The sequence below is a fragment of the Mixophyes fleayi genome, chromosome 8, assembly GCF_038048845.1.
Source record: "Mixophyes fleayi isolate aMixFle1 chromosome 8, aMixFle1.hap1, whole genome shotgun sequence".
Taxonomy (NCBI): Eukaryota; Metazoa; Chordata; class Amphibia; order Anura; family Limnodynastidae; genus Mixophyes; species Mixophyes fleayi.
In genome coordinates, this window is record NC_134409.1 from 2,609,672 (window position 1) to 2,627,709 (window position 18,038).

The window sequence follows — 18,038 nt, forward strand, 5'->3', positions numbered from 1 at the left end:
TTTGCCAATCCTGTATCTCCAGCAGACTTGAGGAACAGCGTTATAATCCAATATGCATAAATAAGATCTGTCTCGGGCTGCGTACAGGTCAGCAGTGATCATCGTTTGTTGTACCCGATAATGTTTCTATAGAAAAACCCAATAGAATAATTATCTAGCATTGGGGTATTTTGTGGGCACAGTGTGTAAGATGTGCAACCAGCTTAAAATTATTCAGAAGATCGCTGAGTCGCTTAATGAGGTGTTGGTCCACCACACATTCCCTGTGTATGCTGTAGTCTGGAATTGTGCTGGAGGGAGGCTGCGGCACTCTGCTGTCACTTGGTTGATGGAGGAAAAAGTTCTCGCACATCTTCCAGATTTTCCCATAAATGCTTATGTGGTTTCAGATAGTCTGTGACACATGGATGATATCCGTGTTCTGTTTTTCAAGTCATTGGATGACTAGACAGAATCTGTGGATGGGTTATTGACAAGCCTCATCTCGGGAAAGAGATGTTGCAGCATGGGGTGACTATCATTGTACAATTGGCGATTAGCGTTACTGGATGGCACATAAACAATGCCAGGAAAATGCCTCCCCACAGTGTGGAACCGCTCAAACCCTCCCCTGCTGGAAACGCATTCAGAGCTGTAGCGATCTTTAGGATGACACCAGAGGTGCACTCAGCTGTTTTATGAAGAACGTGGTGCAGGATGATTCGTCCTCTGCACAGACTGAACTCCGGTGTGATGAGTGGAGTAAGCGCAGCCTATGTTCTGCTTTAAGAGTTCTCACGGATGGAACTGGCTGCTCACTCCACAAGTTAAACTTTGCAGTCAATCTGCAGTTGCTCACCTATTATGTCTTGCACTTAAAATAAATGCACAAATCTGACAACCCTCATTAGCGTCTAGTTGTAGGGCACAGTAGTGTCAGACAATGGTGGTTTATGCGCTTACAACTACTGCTGCCCTTTGATGTTTCCCTCTGAGTTCCATGTGGATATCACCATACACACTGTTGCTCGTGAAACTTTGGCACTCCCCTAATACCTTCCTCCTATCTCACACACACATGGCATTAGATAGGTACAAATAACAGTTTGTCTAATCACAGCTACATATGTGTTTGTTGCTTCTCATAAACAATTATTGTAATACTGTTGCTTAGACAGTCTTTGGCCCTGGACTCTAACACCTATTGCATATTTAGCCACAAGTCCCAGGTGTGATCATATTTATCCCTGCAACTGGTGTACATAGACTGTGCCTGCTGTAATGTTTACTAAAACTATCTAGCTATGAACATTTACACGTATCTGGGTCATCCACTATACAGCAATAACGAGCCAGCTATAAACCATCTGTAGCAGGGCTGTAACTAGGGCTGTGCGATAGGGATGACCGCCCAGGGTGCAACTCTGAAGGGGGGCGCAGTTTATGAATATTTTAGGTTAATTTGGTTAAAATTAAAGGCTATGGGGGGTGGCATTATTTTTTCTCGCCCCAGACGGTAAAATTCTAAGTTACGGCTCTGATCTGTAGCATATATGGATACTAAGTTCCTTAGGATTGTGTAATAGTATGCCAAAGACCTACGTCTTAGGGGCATATTCAATTGGCGGTTTCCGCGGCAGAAAAACTATTACCGTTATTATGGTAATAGTAAGCTGGATTTCAGCTCGCAGCTCCCTGAGCCGCAAGCTGAAATCCAGCGTGAAAAGTACCATAATAACAGGATTTACGCGCACTATTACCGTAATGATGGTAATAGTGCGCTGGGCACGTTACTTTTGGCTGTAACGCCAACAATTGAATATGCCCCTTAGAGTCACGCAGATGAATATTATAGGTACAATCTGTCACAACCAGCCAAAACTTAACTGAGGGCAAATAGTACAATAAACCAATTGCCAGCTCACATTTGGACCTTGCTCTGAGGTCTGCGCACAAGTACTGGGGGTAAAATATGATCTGCATAGGATATAAAGGTGAACAGACTGCAGCTTTAGTCCAGGTTTAGTCCTGTTCACAAAGTGGGATCAAATTTATATGCCCAGAAGTATAAGACAGACTTTGTAGGAGCACAAGTGTAGTACAAATACCAGTTTACAGGTGTCAGCAAAATGTTTTTAATAAAGGACATGATGCTCCTGCTGCACCGATCATGTAGCTCAGAGGAAGATAATGACTGAACATCAAAAGGTTTGAAAGCTTCAAAATGCCCAAAGTGACCCCAGGCCTGGTCCACATATTATTACCCTCCAAGTCATTCAGGGAACAAGGTGCTGCTACACCAAGGGGTGTCTGGATCTAACCCCGCTGTCATATTTATTATGAATTAATACAGGATGAGTATGTGTGGCCCCCAGTATTACAGGGTGAGTATGTGTGGCCCCCAGTATTACAGGGTGAGTATGTGTGGCCCCCGGTATTACAGGGTGAGTATGTGTGGCCCCCGGTATTACAGGGTGAGTATGTGTGGCCCCCGGTATTACAGGGTGAGTATGTGTGGCCCCCGGTATTACAGGGTGAGTATGTGTGGCCCCCGGTATTACAGGGTGAGTATGTGTGGCCCCCGGTATTACAGGGTGAGTACGAGGGGCCCCCGGTATTACAGGGTGAGTATGTGTGGCCCCCGGTATTACAGGATGAGTATGTGTGGCCCCCAGTATTACAGGGTGAGTACGAGGGGCCCCCGGTATTACAAGGTGAGTACGAGGGGCCCCCGGTATTACAGAGCGAGTACGAGGGGCCCCCCGGTATTACAGGGTGAGTACGAGGGGCCCCGGGTATTACAGGGTGTATACGTGTGGCCCCCGGTATTACAGGGTGAGTACATGGGGCCCCCGGTATTACAGGGTGAGTACGAGGGGCCCCCGGTATTACAGGGTGAGTACATGGGGCCCCCGGTATTACAGGGTGAGTACGAGGGGCCCCCGGTATTACAGGGTGAGTACATGGGGCCCCCGGTATTACAGGGTGAGTACGAGGGGCCCCCGGTATTACAGGGTGAGTACGAGGGGCCCCCGGTATTACAAGGTGAGTACGAGGGGCCCCCGGTATTACAGGGTGAGTACGAGGGGCCCCCGGTATTACAGGATGTATAGTTACACTGTTGCTAGGGGTGACGTCACGCCCCCCGCTCTCGCGAGAGCTGCGAGGTAACAAACCTTCCCAGGATCCTTTGCGCTTCCTCTTTCCTGCCAGCGCCGGAGGATGGGTATGTCATGGCCGCTGTGTGTCTGCGCTGAGCCGCAATCCGCCTCCATCTGCCCGGCCTCGGGCTGCCGGGTCCCGGGGACCGCGGGGGGAGATCAGCCGGGACCTGGGGGCTCCGAGCCGGGGGGTATCGGGGGGAGATTCTTCCACTGAGTGCGGGATACGGTGCCCGGGAGTGCGGGCCCCAGACTCCGCCATATCGGCCGCTGGTCCCCCGGCCACAGTCCGCTGCTCTGGCCGGAGAGAGAACCCCGGTGTACCTGTCCTCCAGCTCCCCGGAGACCTCGCAGGAGGCCACTGCCTGAATCCCACGTCCAGTGCCCTGTGGCCCCCACAGCCCCTTCTCACACATCCAGTGCCCTGTGGCCCCCACAGCCCCTTCTCACGTCCAGTGCCCTGTGGCCCCCACAGCCCCTTCTCACGTCCAGTGCCCTGTGGCCCCCACAGCCCCTTCTCACGTCCAGTGCCCTGTGGCCCCCACAGCCCCTTCTCACGTCCAGTGCCCTGTGGCCCCCACAGCCCCTTCTCACGTCCAGTGCCCTGTGGCCCCCACAGCCCTCTCACACATCCAGGGCCCTGTTTCCCCCCTTCCCACACAGGGTCCCTGCAGTCTGCTCCCATACCCCATCCAGTACTCTAGTCCCCTACATGCACATATCCAGGGACCCTCTGGCCTCTTCCTTGTCCCCACATCTAACTTACCCCTAATAACCCCCAGTAATGTGTGTATATTATATGCAGCATTCTCTCCAGGGTCCCTGTGGACCCCCTCTGTCCCTACACTTACCCCTAATAACCCCCAGTAATGTGTGTATATTATATGCAGCATTCTCTCCAGGGTCCCTGCGGACCCCCTCTGTCCCTACACTTACCCCCTAATAACCCCCAGTAATGTGTGTATATTATATGCAGCATTCTCTCCAGGGTCCCTGCGGACCCCCTCTGTCCCTACACTTACCCCTAATAACCCCCAGTAATGTGTGTATATTATATGCAGCATTCTCTCCAGGGTCCCTGCGGACCCCCTCTGTCCCTACACTTACCCCTAATAACCCCCAGTAATGTGTGTATATTATATGCAGCATTCTCTCCAGGGTCCCTGCGGACCCCCTCTGTCCCTACACTTACCCCTAATAACCCCCAGTAATGTGTGTATATTATATGCAGCATTCTCTCCAGGGTCACTACGGACCCCCTCTGTCCCTACACTTACCCCTAATAACTCCCAGTAATGTGTGTATATTATATGCAGCATTCTCTCCAGGGTCCCTGCATGGTGTAGTCTGGACAGTGATGTTTATTTCATGCTGCAAATGACTAAATGTTAATGTGGATAATGGGAAGTGCAGCCCTGGCTCCATCTTGATGACTTGTGTGACCCTCTGCTCACCTGTTCCCTCTTTCCATGACACAGGTATCTCACGGGACAACTGGCACAAGCGCCGCAAGACCGGAGGTAAAAGGAAGCCCTACCATAAGAAGAGGAAGTATGAATTGGGGCGTCCGGCTGCCAACACCAAGGTTGGAAATCTCTATTTGTTTCTAATATTGTGTATAGGCCTCAGTTTGTTTAGATGGGGTTTTGTGCTAGTAATCAGGGTTGATGGTGTCTGAGCAGTTGCTGGTCTGTCTGGACCTTAGATTAATAGAGCTATTAATAGTTACTCCTGATACATTTTGATGTAACTTAGATTATTAGGAATCTACATTTCATGGTTTCAAGGTGATGTACGTGATGAAATATTGGCCTTAGGCCAGCAGTGGAGACCGTCTTGGTCATCTTCCTTCTTGCTGGCCAGTGATAGGATTGTCATAGTTACTCTGACATGTCGCCTTGAATATAATGGTGATTGTTTTGTTTGAGTTCTGTTGCTAAAAGGTTTTTTTTTTTTCTGTCTCAGATCGGTGCGCGCCGTATCCACACGGTTAGAGTCCGCGGTGGAAACAAGAAATACCGTGCTCTGAGGTTGGATATTGGAAACTTCTCCTGGGGATCAGAGTGTAAGTATTAAATACATCTGACATGTGTAGGATACCAGTGTACTGCTGGTTACTATGCTGCAGCCAAGCAAGCTTGTTACCTGTAGTGCGTGTGATGATAACTTTGCCCTTATGTGAGGATTGTGCGGCCATTCTGGCCTGTGTTCCTCACCGTGTTAGGATCAGTCATAGTTACACTGACAGCGCTGCTATCTGTTTTATTGGTAACTTACATTGTTGCTTTGTGTTGGTCGGTCTGAAGCCAATATGTTGTGTTCTCTCCAGGTTGCACCCGTAAGACCAGAATCATTGATGTGGTCTACAACGCATCCAACAATGAGCTGGTCAGAACCAAGACTCTGGTAAAGAACTGCATTCTGCTCGTTGACAGCACCCCCTACAGACAGTGGTATGAAGCTCACTATGCCACACCACTTGGACGCAAGAAGGGAGCCAAGCTGGTGAGTATGGTGTTACCTGTCACTTCTGATTGGCTGAGTCACTCCCCACCTGGAGAAGTGCTGCACAGATCTCTTCCAGTGATGAAAACTCCAGTTCTACTACTGAATGGACAGTGATAATTACCCTTCTCTCTGAGGAAGAGCTCTGTGTACATGTTATATCCAATGGTGACCACGGTCTAGACATTAACATGTTATATACATATGACCTTGCTGAGCTGCTGGCTGGGTCATCTAGATCCTCCAACACATGGTTACGGGCACGAATTGGGGACATTTCGTGTAAATTGTCCATCCGTATTGCAGCATGTTTGGAGCAACTTAAGGAAAGCAAAACTTGTCTTTTGTTAGAATTATGGAATCTGTAGGTTTTGGAGAACCTATAAACTGTAGAATTTGACAATCGGAGGGTTAAGCACAAGTTGTCCATTTAACATACTATGTTGCATTACTGTTGGTGACCAGCTATGTGGACAGTCATCTGCTTTTTTCATTTTGCTCTTTATTTTCTGTCTGGCCAGTAGTGACTGGGGCTGTAGTGAACAGGTCATATGAAGACTGCACGTTCCTCTATCAGTGTTTCTCAAACTGTCCTCAGGATCCCGACAGTGCAGGTTTTCCAGATAACAAGGGAAATATCCCGCCTGTGGATCTGTTATGTGTCAGTAATGACACCTGTACTCCAGCAAGGACTTCTGGAAAACATGCACTGTTAGGGCTCCTGAGGACCGGGTTTCACAATCACTCCCTTACTGTACATATATCTGCTGCATTCTGTGCCTGGGGCAATAGCTGTGTACAGGTCAGACGCGTTAGATGAGGGTGAATATCAGGATCAAAAACTAAAGCAGATGGCTTAATACATGGAGAAAATGACCAGAAAAGGGAATTTAGCGCAGATCTGGCATTGAGGCTTGAAGGAGAAAGTTGCAATAATTCCGAAGAGCCCACATGTCTTTTATCTTAACTGTAGGTTGTGATTTTAGTCTGAATTTTGTTTGTGCATGATAATATGTACACTATTATTATGGTGCAGAATATATTGGGGCAAATTAATTTAAAAATAACTTACAAGTTCTCTCCTCATCCACAGGGCACGAATGGGGGAGGGGGTTGTGCTCTTCAACAACTTTATTATGAGCTCTCCATGGATGGCCTAGTCTGTTTTTCTCAATGCACAGATGCCCCTCCACCCGCACCACCTGTTCTTGGCACTACAAGTGGGGACACATCTGCCCTTGATGATTATTTTCCTACTAGGTTTTCCACTTGCAGTGTTTATAGTTTATTTGCCTCAGGTTAAGTTGATTCTTAATGAGAGATAGATAAATAGATATTTATTTATATTTTTCTCTTTTAGCTGTGTTTATCATTTGGCAGTTTTGTTTTAGGATGTTACAGATCTGCTTTGTGGTCTGTCTACCTCTTACATTGTATCCAGCTGTTTGACGTAGTACAGTAGGTAGCTAGGATAAGTTGCCGGGTGATGCTACAAGCAGAGTAGTCTGTGGAAACTCCATTTACACAATTTATTTTATCCAGTCTGTACTGTACTAGTGCGCTCGCTGTCGGTATATATAGTATAGCAGTGCTGCAGGGATTCCTAAGCATGTTATAAAGTGTTTTATTACTAGTCCTTGAATCAGAGGATATAGTTTGTTAATGATATTGTCTTTGAGATGTTCCCAACTGATCAGTTAGGTTTTAGGGCCTGTTTGTCCCTCGGTGGCCAGGTAATTGGCAGCTAAATCCTGGTCATTACAGACACAGAAGTGTCTGGGCTTCCACAATTAGGGAGTCCGTGTGATTAATGCTGTAGACACATCATACACACATGACCTAGTTCCATACCATGTGTTACCAGCTTTCATACGCTCACTGGTTGGTCTGAATTGTGAAAAATGCTTGTAAGAGGCACAACCAGAATACATGATATTCAGAGATAGATATTCAGGTATATTCCCTGTGTCCTTCAGAATCCAATTCAAATTACTCACCCTTACCTACAAAGCCCTAAACTCCATCCCTTCATACATCTCGTATCAGAATACTCTCCCTCCCGCCCTCCTAGATCTACCTCTGACCTGCGCCTTGTCTTATCTCTGGTAACCACCTCTCGCTCCCACCTACCAGACTTCTCCCGCGCTGCTCCCCACTTATGGAATTCCCTACCACGCTCAGACTTTTCCAGTTCCTTCAAATCTTTAGACGCTCTTTGAAAACCCATCTCTCTATTGGATGTGAACTTATCACCGATAACACTACTCGCACTAATGCACTCTCACAGATGTCCCAGTCTCCACTCCAAACCACACTCTTCTCTTATATCAGCTGTGCCCTCTTCCACTTAGAATGTAAGCGCTGTAATGAGCAGGGTCCTCCATACTGTTTGTTTTCATGTCTGCCTTGTATGTACTGTTTAATGTCCCCTCTGTACGGTGCAGAGCACTGTGGTGCCTTAAAAATCTACAATAATATGTACATAAATAACACATGCTGACCTAGTCTTGGAGGATTATGTGGTGGTCTCTTGTATGTGACCATTTCTGGATATATGAATATCATCTCCTTTGCTGGCTATAGCAGTGTGTTGGCGGATTTGTCTCTTAGTTTATATCACTAATGTACTTACGACATATCTCCCCCCTCTAGAATCTGTAACAAATTGTTCAATTTTATCTTTTTCCCACCAGACCCCCGAAGAGGAAGAAATTCTGAACAAGAAAAGATCTAAGAAAACACAAAAGAAATATGACGAGCGTAAAAAGTTGGCAAAGATCAGCCCCCTGCTGGAGGAACAGTTCCAACAGGGGAAGCTGCTTGGTGAGTAACGTCTGTTGTCCATCTGTGTTGTGTGTTCTAGATGCTGGTGCCCTGGTACTACGAGGAGTTAGTGACTGGCATGTGGGACGTGGTTACTGATGGGCCTGGACCTGGGTCTTTGTCACTCTGATTAAGCATCCAAAGACCCTACAAAACATGACCACCATAGAGCTTATATAACTTGTAAATATCTTAAATATATGTTGGTCTATCATACTAGGATCAGTCTGTAAAACCTCAGGTTTATGGCACTGTGCAGCTATATTTTATAAATGTTTTTTGGATTGTGTCTGAAGACTTCTTGCTGTAATGTATTTTTATAATAAATGAGTATCACACCGAATAGAAAAAAACAAGGGACAGGTTTGTAAGGCAGTGACACGGGCGGCCCCAGCCTTGATTCATGGTATTTTCCTGGAAGTAGGGAATAGATTAGTAGTTCTCCATCCTGGTTGGATGACACTTGTGTTGTGTCCACTGTGAATGTGGTTTCCTGTGTCTAATAACCGCTTCTTATTGCAGCCTGCATAGCATCCAGACCTGGCCAGTGCGGCAGAGCTGACGGATATATCCTTGAGGGCAAGGAGTTGGAATTCTACCTGAGGAAGATCAAGGCGAAGAAAGGCAAATAAATGTGTCCCCAACCTGTTCACTTCAAATAAACAAAAACTGGTATAAAACAGAGTTGTGTGTTCTTTCCACCATGGTGATGACTGGCACTGCCCAGCTCCATCACCCATGTGCTCTTCCCCTGGTGACACTGCACTGCCAAGTGTCTCCTTAGTCTGTACTGTGACTATGGGGCCTCATTCCAGTGCTAGATTATATCCCTTCTTGCAGAAAGGCCAGGATCTGTATCCTGCCCCTTCCGATAGCTGGGTACACACCTTGCTGGGCACTAGTCCGGAGCTGTCTATGCCCCTTGCTGGAGAACAGAACTGTGAGTTTGTATCGTCATACTGGTAACGAGCTGCAGGACATTATAGGTTCTGTGGATTGCAGCAATTCCTTTTCTGTATGTATTTGAAATAAAAACCTGGCTAAGCTGACACTTGAGGTGCTGATCATTTAGGTCCCAGACAGCTGAAATGTAGTCTCTACTTTATTTTTTTCAGTTTTATGAGTATCCACTGAGATGTTTGTGTGTAACTTACATATGAGGGACCTGAGCACTGTGTTGTCCTATTCAAAATAGTGGTAACGAGCTACAAAACATTATAGACTTTATGGATTACAGCATTTTTTTCTGTACAATGTTTGAAATAAAAACCTGGCTAAGATAAAACTTGATGGAATAATTTGGTTCTCAGACATTTGGAATGTAGTCTCTTTATTTATTTTTTTCATTTTATGGGTGCCATGTTGATGTACCATGTGCATATGAGGCCTTTTGTCCTGTCCAATAGTGAGTGTTTCCAGCTGAAATATCTGTTGAATTTATGAGCAGTTTAGGTGAAACTTGGTTGTAATGTAAACATGCAGAGTCTATATAAAGGCTCTGCTATAGAAGTTATATAAAGGAAAATACCTTTTTCTTCCATCTATCACATTACCAGACTTCTAGGGCATTTATAGTCTACGTTCCATCCTAGTGGTCACTGAGGTGGCCCATGTGGAGTCACAAGAAATGTGCTAAGGAAACAATAACGCCAACTGCACTTCCACTATAGCAGTGGGACATATCTAATAGGTAGAAGGGATGGACTTTGGATTATAGAGTGCAGGCAGATATTGATCTAACGTAACTACATTTTCTGTAAAAATTTAAAACCTGCTCAATCACTACTACAACTTTCAGTTATGGAGCATTTATTACCCTGACACTCTACCTATTAAGTAAAATATTACCCCCACTCCTTTGCAGACAGGTGAAGCTCTTCCTGTATCTTTAGAACAGTCTTCTACTGGGATCTGATACAGGTCAAGAATCTTAACACTAAGTTATGAGTTGGCCCAGCCCTCAGTTATGGCAATTCCCCCATAATGCATTTCTGCACAGCAGGCACAGATTGAATGACAGGCTTGCAGTTTTCTTACATTTATAAAGAGTTGACTTGGGGGATAGAAATACACTATGGACAATGACCAGCACATTGCAGAAGAGTGATAGCATGTTGAGCACTCCAATGATTGATGTATGTTCAGATCTATAATCAGACTTTTTTTTCAAATGATGACTTTCATGCCCAAAAATTTTAATCATGCAAGTTGAGAATAAAATGCTGTTATTACTTGCATGTATTATGATCTATATTTTACTAAGCGGCTGGTTTTGCTTAAAGTGGCCAATGAAATGAGCTTGCAGGTCAGCATTACACAAATGGATGAGGGTGGAGTGGTTCTGGCTGGGGGTGTTAGCAGGTTACTAAAAGTCAGAGTGACTGGAATGTACCAAGAGCATCAATTAGGGGGTGTTATGGAAAATATTTTATACAGCCCATATGACCTACAGTACAGATAGCTGCTTCCCCTCCCATTATACCAGCCAGTGGCCCCTGCCTCCTACAGCATAGCAAACAGTAGTACAAGCAAATGTCATGGTTGCATAAATGTGCAAACATGAGACATCCATCACTTACAAGGTGCTGCAGCTAATCACATGGTTCTAATGGGTCACATATCTGAAGGGTTGTAGAGGAAATGTTTTAGGGCACCCACCCCTCCAGACAGGTAGAAGCTAGCTAGAATTATGGATTTTTGGTTTGTTTTGAAAGAGATTATTGTTGGGGAAGGGCCACTAAATTAAATTGAAGTTGGTTTATATAAAAGCTGCCACTATCGTACAGGGGGGAGAAAAAGGATATTCCGTAGAGTGGGAGCGCTGTTAGTCCCTTCGTCTGATGTCTTAGTGTTACAATAAGCTTGCGAGCAGGGTCTACTCCCCTCTGTCTGTTTTACCCAGTTTGTTTATTAGTTTACTATGTTTTTCCCCGATTGTAAAGCGCTACGGAATATGTTGGCGCTATATAAATGATGATGATCCCTGACAGTATTGTGCTGTCGTCTCCAGTTTCTGAGCCTAGGCTGTGGAGTGCAGCAGTGAAGGAGGCCCAGCAGCTCTGTAAGGGATCTAATGCATCCAAAAGTATTAGAGTCGAATTTGGCTCAGAGCTGACTCTAGGTCATAAGGATAAAGCTGGGTACACACCAGCAGTGTTTCCCAAACTGAGTGCTCAGGGACCCCTAACAGTGCATGTTTTCCATATCTTTGTTAGATGACAGGTGTATCCATTGCCAATACACGCATGTGAACTGGAAAATCTGCACTGTTCGGGGTCACTGAGAACTTGAGTTTGGGGAAACCCTGCCCTTCAGGTTTATCAACCGGTTATTGTGCCAATCACACGATAAATGACTATTAGGTCTGATATCGCATTAGTGTGAACACTCCCTCGATCATGTTTTATCGTTCTAAAGCACATTGTATCGTTTGATTTTATAAACTGACTAAATATCACAATCAACGAAGAGAAGATGTCGGGCAAATCTGGAAGTGTGTAGACACTCCCCACCAGCAGTGTAGGCAGATATCTGTAGAGTGTACAGAGTCAGGATCTTTTCAGTAGATGGTTATCATCATCGTCACCATTTATATAGCGCCACTAATTCCACAGCGCTGTACAGAGAACTTACATCAGTCCCTGCCACATCGGGGCTTACAGTCTAAATTCCCTAACACACACAGAAAGAAAGACTATGGTCAATTTTAATAGCAGCCAATTAACCTACCAGTGTGTTTTTTGAGTGTGGGAGGAAACTGGAGCACCCAGAGGAAACCCACGCAAACATGGGGAGAACATACAAACTCTTCACAGTTAAGGCCATGGTTATGTCATGAAGATCACAGATCTGAAGGTAACTCGTGTAGGTGTGTACACAGGAATCGGCGTGCTCTTTGGGATTTTCAGTCATTTGTAAAATCGTCACAAAAATCACATCGGTAATTTTCTGGAATGTGTACCCAGCTTAAGTTTGGATGAAAGATGTACAGAGTACAGTAGATCTCCCACACCAGCAAGTACCAATGCCAAGAGGGGGTCAGTTCTGGCTGCATTTGGACCGAGGAGTAACACCCCTCCTTGCCACCATAATATATGTAACGTGTCCAGCTTGACCCATGCATACAGATAAAGGGATCAGCCTTCACACCAGAGTTGTGTGTAAAATAACGTGTAAGGGGCTATAAGTCCATATAATTTGTCTTTATTCTTATATATACACATAAAGAAACTGTTCTCGACACTGTTATTGTTACGATCCTGTTAATTTTTGTGGCCAACAGATTAAAGTGCACACTTTAATCCTTCCCTCGTCTGTCCAGCGTTCTTATCTATGGGAAGTGGTCAGAAGTACTCGGCCAGAGCAACCGGCCGGTGTGATTGGTGCCAAGTGCCTGTTGGGGCAGCTATTACCCTCCCACCACAGGACACCATGTTAGTGTGCAGTGGTCACAGTTGGTGAGTGGTGCCACTAGTAGTCAGTGACTAGTTGCTGGGTACAAGTAAAACATAATACGCAGGGTGGCAGAGTAAGCACATCCCGATACACTATGTGAACGTGTCGGCAGCTTATTGGAAGATATTTTCTTGCTATAGATTCCTGTTGCACCATTGGTGTCCCAGGATTATAGTCAGCTGAGGTGCTCTCTGCATGGATTTTGTGTGTTCTCCTGATGACCGTTTGGGTTTCCCACCCTTCATCTAAAAACATAATGGTAGATAAAGTGGCTAATAGTGAGTGTGTTATGTGGATGAAGAAATATGCCTACATCAGTGTATGATATGTCTGCTATATAAATAAAGAGTAATAATGATCCAATTGAACAACACTGTTTAACATAATAGTTTGTACTCGGGTTTAAATACAATATGAAATATCTCATGTTCTGTCAAGGTGTGGTGTTATATATGTATAACTGTTATTAGATCTTTTTCATAGGGAAACTTCTACTTTGACTTTAGTAAACCTTTAAGCTCATCCAGACAAACTAGTACAAGAAACCTTGTCTGACACATTATATCTACTTACCCTGTTCCTCCCCTGATCCCATCATTCCCTCTCTGATTTAAAAGTATGAAACCACCAATATGGAGGAACAGAGTGACAGCAACAGCAGATTGGGGGCAGCACGGTGGCTCAGTGGTTAGCACTTCTGCCTCACAGCGCTGGGGTCATAAGTTCAATTCCCGACCATGGTCTTATCTGTGTGGAGTTTGTATGTTATCCTTGTGTTTGCGTGGGTTTCCTCCGGGTGCTCCGGTTTCCTCCCACACTCCAAAAACATACTGGTAGGTTAATTGGCTGCTATCAAATTGACCCTAGTCTCTGTCTCTGTCTGTGTGTGTGTGTGTGTGTGTTAGGAAACTTAGATTGTAAGCTCCAATGGGGCAGGGACTGATGTGAATGAGTTGTCTGTACAGCGCTGCAGAATAAGTGGCGCTATATAAATAGATGATAGAGATAAATGGTGTGACCCTGAGATGTCCCTCAATACCAATAGTCTCTACCCTTGAGAGGACAGTAATGAATGTGACACCGCTCAGGTTTGGGGAGGACAGTAATGAATGTGACACCTCGGGTATGGGAGGGCAGTCAATGTTACACTGCTCAGGCAGGTAGTTACTGCGGCTGCCATTTACATGGAGTTTTATTACACTGGTTTTCATATCAGTCTCCGGTAAAATGTCGGCCTCCACAGTCTGCAGACTAGAGACACTAGTGATAGGTTTTGTGGCTTCCTGTGGTTTGGCATGGGGCGTGGCCTCGTGGTGGGCGGGTCTCGCGAGATTGGGCGCCTATATAAGGTGCGGTCCGGCGCTCTCCGGTCTCTTTCTGCCGCTGAGATGAGCGGGTCTGAGGTCGGGAGCGGAGCCCGCGCTGTGTCCGGGGAGGGAGCACGTGGTGCGGCCGGTGATCCTCAGGTGAGCAGTGTATGGGGTGATAACGGGTTACCCGCAGCGCCCGGTGTAAGTGATGAGTTACTGTGATCCGCAGTCACCGTGTGGAAACAACCTTGGAGAACTGAGCACCGCGGGCCCCTCCGCCCCCAGGGGCCCCGACCTCGGCCATGTACTAAGATCTGTAATATTCTGTCTTCCAGGTATCCGCGAGGTGACCCGGACCGGGTGCGGCTCAGCCTGGTGAGTACCCCGGGGGCCGCCACGTGGGGGGAGGGGGCAGTGATACAATGTAACACAATGTAACTGTTATACAGATAGATGGCGGAGCTTAGATATTGTATTGTGATCATCCAGGTACATGTGGGAAGTATCAGGTGTAGGTGCTGGGACTCGTGGGGTTTACACTTCTGTGTCCTGCAGGCTCCCATTGGTATTGGGTGGTACCATGCTGCAGGCTCCCATTGGTATTGGGTGGTACCATGCTGCAGGCTCCCATTGGTATTGGGTGGTACCGTGCTGCAGGCTCCCATTGGTATTAGGTGGTACCATGCTGCAGGCTCCCATTGGTATTAGGTGGTACCGTGCTGCAGGCTCCCATTGGTATTGGGTGGTACCGTGCTGCAGGCTCCCATTGGTATTGGGTGGTACCGTGCTGCAGGCTCCCATTGGTATTGGGTGGTACCGTGCTGCAGGCTCCCATTGGTATTGGGTGGTACCGTGCTGCAGGCTCCCATTGGTATTAGGTGGTACCGTGCTGCAGGCTCCCATTGGTGCCATGTGACATAATATCTTCCTGTGATGAGAACTATGTCCAGTTCTGCTACTGAGTGGCCAGAGATGACACTTGTACTCCTGAGGAAGATTGTCCACTGTTCCCCCTATAAAGATATCCTGGGATATCTACTAATGACACTTACGGGAGCTCCCATCTAATCATTCCTGGTGCCCCTGTCTTATCCAACCTTATATATGTTGTATATGGGCTCCAGTGACTGCAGATCTGAAACAAACTACTCAACCCCTTGATAACTCTCCTGCAATTCATTCAGTGGGGTCCTGCAGTCCTCATGTTATGAGGTATTCGTAGTATTTTATGGCAGTTGTACAAATTGCTCAAATATCACTTTTTTTTTTAATATAATGTAATTTTCTCTTCCAGGTAACCAAGGCTCATGATCAATGCAAATGCCCTGAGACTGGTCAAGCTGGATATTTGAGGGGATGTACTGCTGTCTGGTGAGTAATCCTGTCACCCTAAGGGAGTCTATTGATGCTGGGGATCTGCTGTTTTGGGCTTAGGGTCTGGTGAACCTTAAGCATTACAGGGTATGCTGGTGGTAATGTAGGTGTTAGATGTTTTGTCTTTAGAGTTAACCATCTAGTTAAATTCAGTAGTTAAACTTTAGCTGCTGTGGCTTCTACGGTTGTCTTTGCTGCCATCCTGCAGACATGGTTGGTGCCATGTGACACCTTCTCTTCCTGTGATGAGAACTATGTCCAGTTCTGCTACTGAGTGGCCAGAGATGACACTTGTACTCCTGAGGAAGATGTGCCCACTGCTCACTAGTTGTCCCCCCCCCCCCCCCCGTACTGATAGCCCATTACTGCTCTGGTATCTGGATAATTACTTAGAATAGATGTCATCTAATTGTTCCTCCCAACACACTAAATGTTGTAGTCCTAACATACACAAGGTTGATAGAACTGTGAATTGAAGGAGGTATCTGTTGAGTTGCTGCTGTTCTATGGGGGAAGTTTGGTTACTGTAACCTTTGATACCTAGTAGTCAGTATTTGATGTAATCTTTACACACTGCTCATGTCTGGTTTTATAATGCAACTTTCTCTTCCAGACATCGGATGACCTAGGGCTGCAGATAGTATGAGACCGGCCAAGCTGGATATGGAGTTGATGAGCTTCAGGTAAAACACTAGTTGGTTGTATACACCTGAATCCGGCCGTTCCAATTGTGCCATGTTTAGTAGATACTTGTCGTCTGCTGATGATAACCTTGTCCAGTTCTGCTACTGACTGTCTGTGACGATATTTACCAATCTGAAGATGACAATCCTTGTTGGTCACATCTGCTTTGAGCACTGGTGTCTTATTCCTGGGATTTCCAGGCTTATACAGGCTTTGCCTGCACACAGCTAGTAGTGTAAGTGCCTAGCTCCTGCTAACTGCAGTGTTTATAGCATATATAGCTTATGTAACAGGAGCTGGAGCCTTACACTACATGCCTTCATATAGTATAATGTGTAAGATTCCATAGGTGCTTGTCCCTAACTGTATAGGAGTGTCCTGATGACTAATTGCAGCACAGATACTGATTCCATGTTTGTTCCACAGATATGATGGAAGTGGCTGAGCCTGGGGAGCAGAAGAGCTGATAGAGTTAATATTGCACAGTTTATTAATAAATATATTTTTATATCCAATCTCCAGTCTGAGTGTTTCTTTGTACAATGTAATCTTGTCCACCCATCTGCACCGCACTACAAAGTGTCCCCTGGTCTCTTTCTGTGGACTATGGGGTCTCATTCCAGTGCCAGAATAAATCCCTTCTTGCAGAAAGGCCAGACTCTGCTGTGAGCTGTCCCTTCCGATAGCTGGGTACAAAAAAATTCCATATACATGTCCTGGTGTCGTGCAACACGGCTTGTTCTGCGTTTCTTTGGTCTAAGGATCAATGATCTCTAACTTGCCACCAATAACTGACATGTAAATGCATGTGTTTAAGATTTCTTTGGTCTTGCACAGGTTAATAAGTATTTGTCTGGGTTAATAATTTGCACCTGGTTTCAAGACTTTTCTGTAGAAACACAAATTATTAGCTCTTGAGGATTAGGGTTGTACCTCTCCCTTACTGTCGTGGGTTCTTGGTAAGAATATCAGAGCAAATCTGTGCCGGGATCATGTAGAATTGTTTATGGGAGCAACGGAGAGGATTTGGTAGAATCAATAAGAGGTTAATGCTGTAAGCTGCCCAACTTATCAGTTGGGGAATAGGGTTGTGTGACTGTATGGAAGTGTGCTGGTTTCTTTCTGCAGTACCCTGGATGTGGCTGTTGGGCCAACTGAAATGTGGTAGGAACAGTTTGTTTTAGCCTAAAATATTAGGGCAGCACGGTGACTCAGTGGTTAGCACTTCTGTCTCAGCCCAGGGCTCATGAGTTTGATTCCCAACCATGGCCTTGTCTGTGTGGAGTTTGTATGTTCTCCCAGTGTTTGTGGGGGTTTCCTCTCACACTCCACAAAAACCCAAAACATACTGGTAGGTTAATTGGCTGCTGTTAAATTGCCCTTAGTCTGTATGTTAGGGGATTTAGATTATTTAAGCGCCAATGGGGCAGGGACTGATGTGAGTTCTCTGTACAGCGCTGCAGCATTAGTGGCGCTATATAAATAGGTGAATTTTAGGACATAGACCACACACCCCCTCCAGTTTGTGGTTTGCTGGAATATATGTTCTGCAAGGTGGATTCTGAGTCTAATCCCTGCAGTCAGTGTGAAACGTTTCCTAGTTCATTTAAGACTGACCAGATTACGACATGCTGCTGTATTGTAACGTGCTCTTACCCTCTGTTACCTGGAGGCAAATGTGCTGATTTTACAAGTGTCTGATGTAGGGATTATAACAGTGTGACTGCCAATAAATCTAATGTAAGTT

The 18,038-nt window shown here is 45.8% G+C and overlaps 1 protein-coding gene, 1 long non-coding RNA gene and 7 other non-coding genes across 9 annotated transcripts; all 9 read left to right on the forward strand.

Annotated features, from left to right (window-relative positions):
- Positions 1–3,110: 3,110 nt before the first annotated feature.
- Positions 3,111–9,148, forward strand: RPS8 (ribosomal protein S8). The gene is made up of 6 exons (XM_075181613.1): positions 3,111–3,205; positions 4,619–4,725; positions 5,106–5,205; positions 5,470–5,645; positions 8,339–8,468; positions 8,991–9,148. The coding sequence occupies exons 1-6, from the start codon at positions 3,202–3,204 to the stop codon at positions 9,098–9,100; spliced, it is 627 nt and encodes a 208-aa protein (XP_075037714.1). The 5' UTR covers positions 3,111–3,201; the 3' UTR covers positions 9,101–9,148.
- On the forward strand, positions 4,930–5,035 carry LOC142100542 (small nucleolar RNA SNORD46). Its single transcript, XR_012678841.1, has one exon. It is a non-coding gene; the product is annotated as a small nucleolar RNA SNORD46 (small nucleolar RNA).
- LOC142100540 (small nucleolar RNA SNORD38) lies at positions 5,719–5,785 on the forward strand. Its single transcript, XR_012678840.1, has one exon. It is a non-coding gene; the product is annotated as a small nucleolar RNA SNORD38 (small nucleolar RNA).
- An 80-nt stretch (positions 9,149–9,228) lies between the features above and the next one.
- LOC142100557 (small nucleolar RNA SNORA35) lies at positions 9,229–9,355 on the forward strand. Its single transcript, XR_012678855.1, has one exon. It is a non-coding gene; the product is annotated as a small nucleolar RNA SNORA35 (small nucleolar RNA).
- Positions 9,356–14,279: 4,924 nt separating this feature from the next.
- On the forward strand, positions 14,280–16,806 carry LOC142098817 (uncharacterized). The gene is made up of 5 exons (XR_012678437.1): positions 14,280–14,389; positions 14,569–14,608; positions 15,528–15,604; positions 16,221–16,290; positions 16,718–16,806. It is a non-coding gene; the product is annotated as an uncharacterized LOC142098817 (long non-coding RNA).
- On the forward strand, positions 15,158–15,229 carry LOC142100538 (small nucleolar RNA SNORD38). Its single transcript, XR_012678838.1, has one exon. It is a non-coding gene; the product is annotated as a small nucleolar RNA SNORD38 (small nucleolar RNA).
- On the forward strand, positions 15,844–15,915 carry LOC142100537 (small nucleolar RNA SNORD38). The gene has a single exon (XR_012678837.1). It is a non-coding gene; the product is annotated as a small nucleolar RNA SNORD38 (small nucleolar RNA).
- On the forward strand, positions 16,362–16,432 carry LOC142100539 (small nucleolar RNA SNORD38). The gene has a single exon (XR_012678839.1). It is a non-coding gene; the product is annotated as a small nucleolar RNA SNORD38 (small nucleolar RNA).
- Positions 16,807–16,858: 52 nt separating the features above from the next.
- LOC142100559 (small nucleolar RNA SNORA35) lies at positions 16,859–16,989 on the forward strand. The gene has a single exon (XR_012678857.1). It is a non-coding gene; the product is annotated as a small nucleolar RNA SNORA35 (small nucleolar RNA).
- Positions 16,990–18,038: the final 1,049 nt, after the last annotated feature.

Coding starts and splice junctions, on each gene's coding strand:
- RPS8 (XM_075181613.1), top strand. Junction 5,206..5,469: donor CTTCTCCTGGGGATCAGAGT/GTAAGTATTAAA, acceptor TGTTCTCTCCAG/GTTGCACCCGTAAGACCAGA. Junction 5,646..8,338: donor GCAAGAAGGGAGCCAAGCTG/GTGAGTATGGTG, acceptor TTTTCCCACCAG/ACCCCCGAAGAGGAAGAAAT.